This window comes from Haliotis cracherodii, unplaced genomic scaffold (genome assembly GCF_022045235.1).
Source record: "Haliotis cracherodii isolate W230 unplaced genomic scaffold, xgHalCrac1.p SCAF_4, whole genome shotgun sequence".
Classification (NCBI taxonomy): Eukaryota; Metazoa; Mollusca; class Gastropoda; order Lepetellida; family Haliotidae; genus Haliotis; species Haliotis cracherodii.
The window spans coordinates 67,242,179-67,251,710 of record NW_027266297.1 but is presented as its reverse complement, the minus strand read 5'-3'; the positions used below and the strand labels follow the sequence as shown (position 1 = coordinate 67,251,710).

At 40.4% G+C, this 9,532-nt stretch overlaps 1 protein-coding gene across 2 annotated transcripts; it reads left to right on the top strand.

The window, feature by feature from the left end:
* The first annotated feature begins 214 nt into the window (after positions 1-214).
* LOC139479883 (membrane progestin receptor beta-like) lies at positions 215-7,345 on the top strand. 2 transcript variants are annotated; one of them, XM_071262803.1, is made up of 2 exons: positions 215-474; positions 6,107-7,345. In XM_071262803.1, exon 2 carries the CDS (start codon positions 6,118-6,120, stop codon positions 7,144-7,146), a length of 1,029 nt encoding a protein of 342 aa, XP_071118904.1. In that variant the 5' UTR covers positions 215-474; positions 6,107-6,117; the 3' UTR covers positions 7,147-7,345. The 2 variants fall into 2 exon arrangements, with proteins under 2 accessions (XP_071118904.1, XP_071118905.1); XM_071262804.1 differs by lacking the exon at positions 215-474 and adding an exon at positions 499-641.
* Positions 7,346-9,532: the final 2,187 nt, after the last annotated feature.

Below are 9,532 nucleotides of genomic sequence, written 5' to 3'. Positions count from 1 at the left end.
GGATCATATACACAATGTAAGCTGTTCAAGGTTAATACAATAACAAAGTAATTAACACCGGCCAGATAGTATGCTCCAGTGCTAGGTATACCTTCATCGCAGGCCTCCAGGTAAAACATGCATTTATACAGAAAAGGTGTGTTTCCATGGTAACCATGAAACAGGTAGGTGCCTGCCAGGAACTTGTGTTCTGTGAGAGCGTGGAGGTCGGCGAGAGAGAGAGAGGGAGCGTGCGGGCGGGCGAGCGGTGGTGTGGCAGAGAAAGAAGCCATGACGGGCTATGGAGATGGTTTGTGTAACAACGTCGCCCGTGTACAAGTATTGTGGGGGTGTTTGGATTTGTTTTGGTGACAAGGGCGGAGGTCTATCAGCACTTTTCATGGAGTGTCGGAGGCAGCGGGGCGCTGAATGGAAAATATGTCGCGGTAACCTCTTCCAAAGTCAAACTTATTGTTTTGGCCGAGCGTTGAATATGTAAGTTTATAATAACCGGACATGTACCTTTTATAATGATTGACTGTACCGACATGTATGAAAAAGTTGCATGTACTCAACGAGTGATCCAGCATGCTTCAATTCTCACTACAACCGACAGCCATAACGCAGGGTCAAATGAGCTTTTCAAGCGTCCCTTGTTTAAGGTAATATTTCTTGCTTGCCTCTTAGCCTGTTACCAGTGACGGCTTGATCAGTAATATGTAATCTAGAATACGCTTATAAGCACCAAAGGTAATGTTTATTATGTAAAGCTCGTTTATGTAACATGCGATTCGAGCTTGTGCTTATCGCGGTTGCTACGCACCTGTTGGCTCAGTGTTATGTGCAGGTAATTTGTATGCATAGCCTGTCTACATTGTTAAACTGTTGTGTAGCTGTCTAGACATCATACACGTACATAACTGTTATAAGTTTAATAGTGTGGAGCGTTTTGTAGTCATTAACTGTGATACGTGTTTTCAGAGAGAGTGTGTGTCATAGAAGAGGGAAAACTCCGATAGCGTGGGACTGGGGTTTACTATTGTGTTTGGGGGTAGGGGAGGGGGCGGGGGGCACTAACATTTATAGCATTATAGCATGTGTAGATCAAAATAATTAAAAAAGATATGATTAAAAAAAAGCTTGGTTAATAAAATATGATTCAGGAAATAAATCGGCATATCCGTCTGTATAATGAAGTTGTCTGTAAAACATATCTATTATCATAAAAGCAATATTCTGTATAACAGCGGGATTTATGACAGTAAATATATTAGGGCTAACATGAATTATTAGTCACAGGATGTTGCATCATGTCTTATCTAATATCGGCATAGAAATGATATTCTAGGTGAAAATGTACTTCAGATTCTAATTGCAGGGGCAGAATTTTTTTTTCCAGATGGGTGCAATTGAGAGGTCTGATGTCTCATGGCACAAAGCTAAAGCATCCCTCGTTTAAGCAACAGCTATGCAACAACAATGTAATTACTCTCGTCATAACACATCAACAATATTATGCAAAACGATGGGTTGGGCCACTGCATATTGTATGAGAATAACACTACTATGACACATCAACAGTGTTATGCAAGACGATGGGTTGGGCCACTGTATATTGTATGTAAATAACACTACTATGACACATCAACAATGTCACACAAGACGTTGGGTTTGGCCACTGCATATTGTATGAGAATAACACTACTATGACACATCAACAGTGTTATGCAAGACGATGGGTTGGGCCACTGTATATTGTATGTAAATAACACTACTATGACACATCAACAATGTCACACAAGACGTTGGGTTGGGCCACTGCATATTTTATGAGAATAACACTACTATAACACGTCATCGATGTTACACAAGACGATAGGTTGGGCCACTGCATGTTGTATGAGAATAACACTGCTATGACACATCCAGAGTGTTATGCAAAACGATGGGTTGGGCCACTGCATATTGTATGAGAATAACACTACTATGACACATCCAGAGTGTTATGCAAAACGATGGGTTGGGCCACTGCATATTTTATGAGAATAACACTACTATAACACGTCATCGATGTCACACAAGACGATAGGTTGGGCCACTGCATATTATATGAGAATAACACGACTATAACACAGCATCAGTGTCACACGAGACGATGGTTTGGGCCACTGCATATTTTATGAGAATAACACAGCTATGACACATCAACAATGTCACACAAGACGATTGGTTAGGCCACTGCATATTGTATGAGAATAACACTACTATAACACAGCATCAGTGTCACACGAGACGAACAAACAGTGTCATACGGGACTGTATTGGGCCATTGTACATGGATATGTCTACTAAGGCACGTCCACAGTGTCATACGGGACTATAGGTTGGGCCATAGTATATAGATAATAACATTTTGCAAATAGTTCACCAGACCTTTGTTACTCAGACTCACTATATTCTACTGATTGAGTGTCTGGTCTGTTGATTATATATCGCACACAACTATAACAATGTTCAGTGTGTAACTGTGGCAGTCATGCGTAAAATTAGGACTATATTTTTGTCCGGTATCCACAGAGTTAGAATAAAACGGATTGAAAGGATAAAACCCCACCAATACCAAAAGCATTGTTACAAGGGAAGTGTAACAGTTAGCATATATTGATATCTGCGTCGTGTTTCTATGGGCTTCTATAGACTGATAATTCAATTACGGACGCAGCCTGATAACAGCAACCCAATCGTGACTGGTCTGTTTATGACATTGCAGAATAACAACTGGCTTTCAACTAAACATCCCATTTATATTCTTCATTATTCTCAGCATGTAACTGAGATGATATTTAATGTGAACAATATTATTCCTAATCAAATCAGCGGCTGTGAATCATATGGAATATTCCTAGATAGACCAACATATTTTCTACATAATATACCAGCATAATATTGCTGGCGAAATATAAGGGAACTGATGAAATGATAGCAAAGGCGTTATGACTGTGATTTATTTCCGGCGTGTAGATCACTATCTGGCGTGTCCACCATGTTGGACGATACATGCACGGCTTGATGGCATACTGTTGATTATGGGTGCTGTTGGTATTGCCCGCCATTCCGCCTGAAGTGCTAACCCAAGCAGGGCCACGTTGTCGGGTGCTTGGTCTCTGGCATCTTCCCGAGGCAAGAGAGTTAACTGTCTTTAAAAGTCCAGTTTCCACCCTTGCCGAACTAGGGTGGAATTCCTGGGTTCGATCGTAGCGCCACCAGTGGCTATTACGAGTAATGTCCTTTCTATGCCTCTCCTGTTGACCAATCAGATTCAATCTCTCGTATCACTTGCATTTGCTTCAAACAAAACGGTGGCGCCCAGTCAAGACGATCTGATCGATAATCAATATCTATATTGTGATGAAACGAAACTTACATCGCGAAGTGCATCAAATCACGTGAGCACCTTAAAAAACATGAAAAGATATAGAAAATATCTGTTGACAACGAGTTAGCGGTGCACATGCTTTGCAAATCCTGCAGTCGACCGAAATCTGCATGACACTTTACGAACCGGATTTCGATTTCGGTGCGCGATTTTGATTGGACTATGCATAGACTCGTTAGTCCAGCCAAAATGTAACTCCATAATACCAGCCTAGTTCGGCAAGGGTGGAAACTGGACTTTTATAGTCAATCAATCAATCAATCTTTATTGTATGAAAGGCCATTGGCCCATATACACATACAGATAAACAATATTATTTACAGCTGTACAGCGCATTTTATAATTATTTGATAACTAATATGATGCTTGACATATAATAAAGGTATTGTAATAACATTGGTAATAACCACAGTGGCAGCAGTAGTAGTAAAAAATAAAAAAGGAATACAAAAGGAATGGAATGGAAATATGAAGTTTTACGTCGCAAAGGCTTTCAGCCATAGCGCGACATTCAATACAAAAGGATCTATCAGGAGGATCTATCAGAAATATACTCATCATGTCAGGACAATTTGACAATTTAAATGTATATGCATTTCTAGTAGAAACAAACAGACAAAAATGAAATGTAGATACTCCTGATCTAGATGCGAAAGTTTAAAAACAACTTATTATTTCTGGACATATCGGATTTACTAAGTAGTTTACTACGCACTCGTAGACTTTGATAGATGTATTGTAATATCTTAGTTAATTTTTTACTAGAGATACCATTAAAAGATAATATTTTGTTCATGGAATAGTGGTTCTTAGTTATATCAGGCATATATTTCAATCTTAGGTTGTCGTAAATTGGACATATAAACAAAAAGTGTAATTCGTTTTCAAAATGGTTTTCGCAGAATGGACAAAAACGCATATCCTTAGGAATAGAGGAGAAGCGACCCCTGTTGCACATCAAATCATTTAACCCTAGCCTAAGTTTAATAAATGTGTCTCTAATTTTTCTCTCTGTTATAGTATGCAGGTAAACCTCTGGTGTTAGACAATATTTAAAGGTTTTATAAACGTCGTAGCGTGTACTGTTATCTAGTGACGACCTCCAATTTTGAGTAAACATATCAATTGCTACCTGCTTAAAAGAGCTAAGAAAATACATTTTGTCTCCAACGCTTTGATTAAGCCAAACATATCCAAATCCGTGAGAGAAGAGTAAATGCTTAATGTTTGATGCCCAGGTTACGTAACCAACATTATCACGATAGACAAGCATTTCGTAGCATTTTTGGGGGATTCGTTCCCGCGACATCTCTGTTATTTTGAGCCAGTATCTGAGTAAACGTAAATATGAACAAATATATAACGGGTATCTGCCACATTCGCCATAGGCCATATGATTTGGAGCCGATTTAGAAACATTTAGAAATCTTTTACATGCAGTTAAGTGTACCTTTTCAATATTGTAATAGGTTTCAAAACCCCAGACCTCTGATCCATATAATAAGATTGGTTGAACTTGAGCATCAAACATTTTGAAGAAGATAGTAGGTGAGATAACACGCAATTTATCTAGAACGACAAATAGATTTATTAGGGCCTTTTTTGCTCGTAGTGCGAGATCGTTAACGAGATGTTTAAGATTAAGGTTAAACGGTAAAACAACACCGAGGTATTTATACATGTTTGTAACATTTATAGGTTGGTTATTAAAGGTTAGTCAGCTAACTCACTTGCCTCGGGAAGATGGCGTACACACTCTGACCTAGAACATGCCACAGATCCTCTTTTGGGTGATGTCAGGAAACGTTGCGGGCCAGTCATATGCCCATTCACAATAACTAAATTAGTTCGCCTGTCATGTGTGATACCGCCCCACACCATGACACTACCGTTCCAATAGTATTGTCACGAGTTGTTGCCCTGGCATACCGATCGCCGCTACCTCGCTAAACGCGTTTTCTGCCATCTGTGAATCGGAGGCAAAACCTTGATTGGTCTGTGAACATGGTGTGACACCAGTGGCACACAACCCGTCACTGGTGTTGCCTGGCTCACCCCCATATTTACCGCCTATGGTAAACTATTTGGGTTACACCCTTCACAGGACGCCTTGCTCTCAGGCAATTCGTCTTCCTGCAATTGTACATATTGACAACAGGACAGATTTCAATCTTTAGCGTAGAGCAATGCATTTAACGAGGCAATCTTGTCAAGGTGTCGTTTTTTAGGCCTGCTACGCCCGGGCCATTGCACCCACAATTCGCCATTTGTCTGTTCCTTGAGATACTGTCTGGGAGGCATTTTAAGCGTGTGCTCAACTCAGTTGCATTAGTTTTTGTGAGTCCCCAATTGGAGCGCACTCTTTTGCTTCAGTGTGCACGTGCATCACGTGCTGTTCATGGATAATGTGAAAATTCATTGTGGTTATATATTGCCTTCAAATGCAACGCCTCGGTTTTGTAAATGTACGTGTCAACGACAGCTCCCTTCAAATCAATAGTTCCCTTATTATTTTCGTCGGTAATATGTATAATGCATGATATGAACAGGTGATTAATAATTATACAATCCACTGTTACATGAGCCATACTATATAAGTGATGGTAATCTTAACTGGCGTTAGTGTGTGTCCAACCTAGGCGAGGACACATTTGCTGCTCTTGCCGTGTTACAACTTATTTCACTTTCCAGACGTGTTGAAGATGCTGAGGTCGGAGCTGACGTCGCTGATGATTCGGGCCCATCATCTGCTCCGAAAGCAGCCGACATTCAAGGCGGAGGAAGTTCCAATGTTGTACCGCGAGCCAGGGGTTCTAACCGGATATCGTCTGCCTGGAATGAAACTGGTATCCTATGTCATCAGCGTCCTACAGTTGAACAACGAGGTCGTCAACGTTTGGACACATCTCATCGGCTTCGTGGTCGTTCTCTTCAAGATCCACTTTCTGCTGGAAGAATTTGGACCAGACGATTCTAGGATCTTCCCAATCATCGGTTTCGGAGTCTGTTGTCTTTTTTATACATCTTTCAGCGTGATCGCGCATACTCTTCACTCTATATCTCCCGTCGTCCATTACACGTGCTTCCAAGTTGACTACGCCGGAATAGCACTGTACGCCTTTGGGGGATCACTCTCAGTGTTTTATACGAGTGCCGACCGTGAGACAAAGATCCAGCTGCAGGCGTGGTTTCTACCCGTGAACTTCACACTCTCTTGGTTTTGCTTTTTGTGTTGTTGTATAGCGAAGCTAAAATATCGTAGACCATATCCGATCAGTAGAAAGTTATGGCAGGTGATCCCTTATGGTGTTCACACGCTCTTCACAATGGCGCTCGTCTTCCGCAGAACCGTCAAGTGTTACTCCGACAACTGCAGCGACCCGGGGTTATACATGCATGGAACTGCCGTCATCCTCGCCTTTATTGCAGCCTTGACCTTTTCAAGCCATCTTCCGGAGAAAGTGTGGCCAGGTCTGTTTGATTTGATTGGTCAAGGACACCATGTGTTCCACGTGGTCAGCATCTTTCTAACCCTCAAACAGTTTGATGCTGCTCATTGGGACATTTTGCATTCCAGTATTGACGTCACTAACGACGTCACACCTAAATTATCCTCAGTACTGGGCGTGATAACTGGTTTGTGTGTGTGCTGTGTCTTAACTATTCTTGCCTTGAGGCCGTTCGTCACGAAGGTCGTGCAAGATGGTGACATTTTAGAAAAAAAGAAATGAGTGATTTAGTATGTATAAATTATTTTGTATGTTTTACAGATTGATATTGATATATTTTGTAATACGTGGGTGTCATAAACGATTTTTGTATCAGCAAACGTTTGTTTATATGTTGTGCTTCTCTAAGCACGGAAGACTCTTGAGATACACAGCTTGGAAGCCTTTGTGGATACATTTCTAAGCAAGGGGGGTGGCTTCTGGAAGGTCAAGCAACTCGGTTTTATACAGCTTTGAAAGGTATTTCAGTTATACGACGGAGTCATAGTTCTATCTGATAGTTGGAACCGGCGAATAGCCTTTCCTATGTAATGTCATCTGGACCTGAGCCCTGCTCCATACATGTGAAACACGGCCCAGGCCCGAAGACAAAATTGGTCCCGTTATATAAAGCATTAACGTTTTATTCTTTTCAGGGATATGCCTGTGCACATAAAAAACGTTTGTTGTACCAAACAATGTCTGGATATCTTTCAACAAAGATTTAGCGATGCCTTCAAGTATGGTCTAATATATTCTTATAAGATTTTAGCTTTGAAAACTTTAGAGGCAGAACAGTATTTAAGTTAATATAAACTGGCTCAACCCTGTTTAAAATGGAACATGTTTTGTTCGAGTGGGTGCACAATATTGAATATAACATTCCTAAATCACACAAAGTCTTTATTTTTTGTCGAGCTCATATATCCAGTAATTATCTTATAAAAACCCCAGTAGCTCTGTTTTCTCTCATGTTGTCAACTGTCATTGTATGTATTTTTCACCATGTGAATGTGTAACCTATGTGTTTTGGCCAAAAAGGCCTTGCCTGCAATAAACACATCTGAATATTGAAACTATACACAGCGCACTGCTGTAAATGGGACAATCGACTTCTTATTGAATAATCGAACTCGATGTCAGAAGCGAATGTGGAAATATCAGAGCTTCCACCATCCCCATCCTGAAGATACTTCACGCTATGATATAACTGAAATGCTGTAAAACTCCAACTCATTCACTCACACACAGGCATTCAATTTCAATTTGGATTTTATCTTAGCCATCTTATTCTTTTTGCTGTACCTGAAGTCTTAGATATCTTATATGTCGTAGGGAGATGTCCGTAGAAGTTCGGCATTTAATTCAAAGTCTTCCTTCTAGTTCTGTATCTAAGTATATTCCGGCTCTTAATGGAAGGTAAAAATAACGACTGGGCTAACTGCAGCGGATTGTTTCTCCTCGTTATATCTGAAAATAACAAACGTTTACAAAACTTCGTACCTTCTCGTCACAGATACGACGACACAACGATCGTAGCGTTATGATGAGCGTTACTCCCATACATTAAACTAGATTAACGATAGTCGTACTGCTACAATCGCTTTGTGAACCTGGAATCTTATTAAAGGTGGCCAGTATTGTTAGCTATGTCGACAGGACTACACGTTAATCGGGGTTACACATGGAGTTAATATCGAACACATGAACAGGAACATCTGATACATGAACAGGAACATCGTATCAATGAACATGAACACCTGACACATGTACAGGAACATCTAACTAACGAACAGGAACACCTGATACATGAACCGGAAATCTGGTATATGAACAGGAACATCTTGTATATGAACAGGAACATCTGATACTTGAGCAGGAACATCAGACCAATGAACAGGAACACCTGATACATCAACAGAAACATTTCACAAATGAACAGGAACATCTGACCAATGAACAGGAACATCTGGTACATGAACAGGAACATCAGATATATCAACAAGAACATCAGATACATGAACAGAAACATCTTATATATGAAAAGGAACATCTGGTTCATGAAAAGAAACATCTTGTATATGAAAAGGAACATCTGGTTCATGAACAGGATCATCAAACACATGAACTGGAATATTTGACAAAAAAACAGGCAGATTAAAAACAAGAACAGGAACATGTGATACATGGACAGGAATATCAAACCCATGAACAAGAACATCAAACACATGACAGAAATATTTAACAAAATACAGGGGGATTGAACATAAAAAATATGAACAAGAACACATGTACATCGAACAGGCGAATCCAGTATATGAATTGGATGTATTTTATTCGAAACTGTTGGTGGCCTGATATTTGACAAACGGTGCGTCAATACGCAGCCATTGTCGATTTGCATTGTCTTAAAAGGCATTGTTTTCACACTTGTTCAAAAATGCTATGGAGGAAAACAGTAAAGCAAAATGCACGTGCAAGAGTTACCACCCCTGCACAGGGTCGCTACTTGTCACAATGCCACAGCTACGGAGACTGCAGGACGCATCCCTGGTTTGAGGAGGATATCGGACCAGACAGACTGTAAGGAACCAGTTTCGCGAGGCTGTAATCTAACCCAGAAGACCAG

What these genes read in the sequence shown, in the direction of transcription:
- LOC139479883 (XM_071262803.1), top strand. Translation starts at nt 6,118, where the DNA reads ATGCTGAGGTCGGAGCTGACGTCGCTGATGATTCGGGCCCATCATCTG.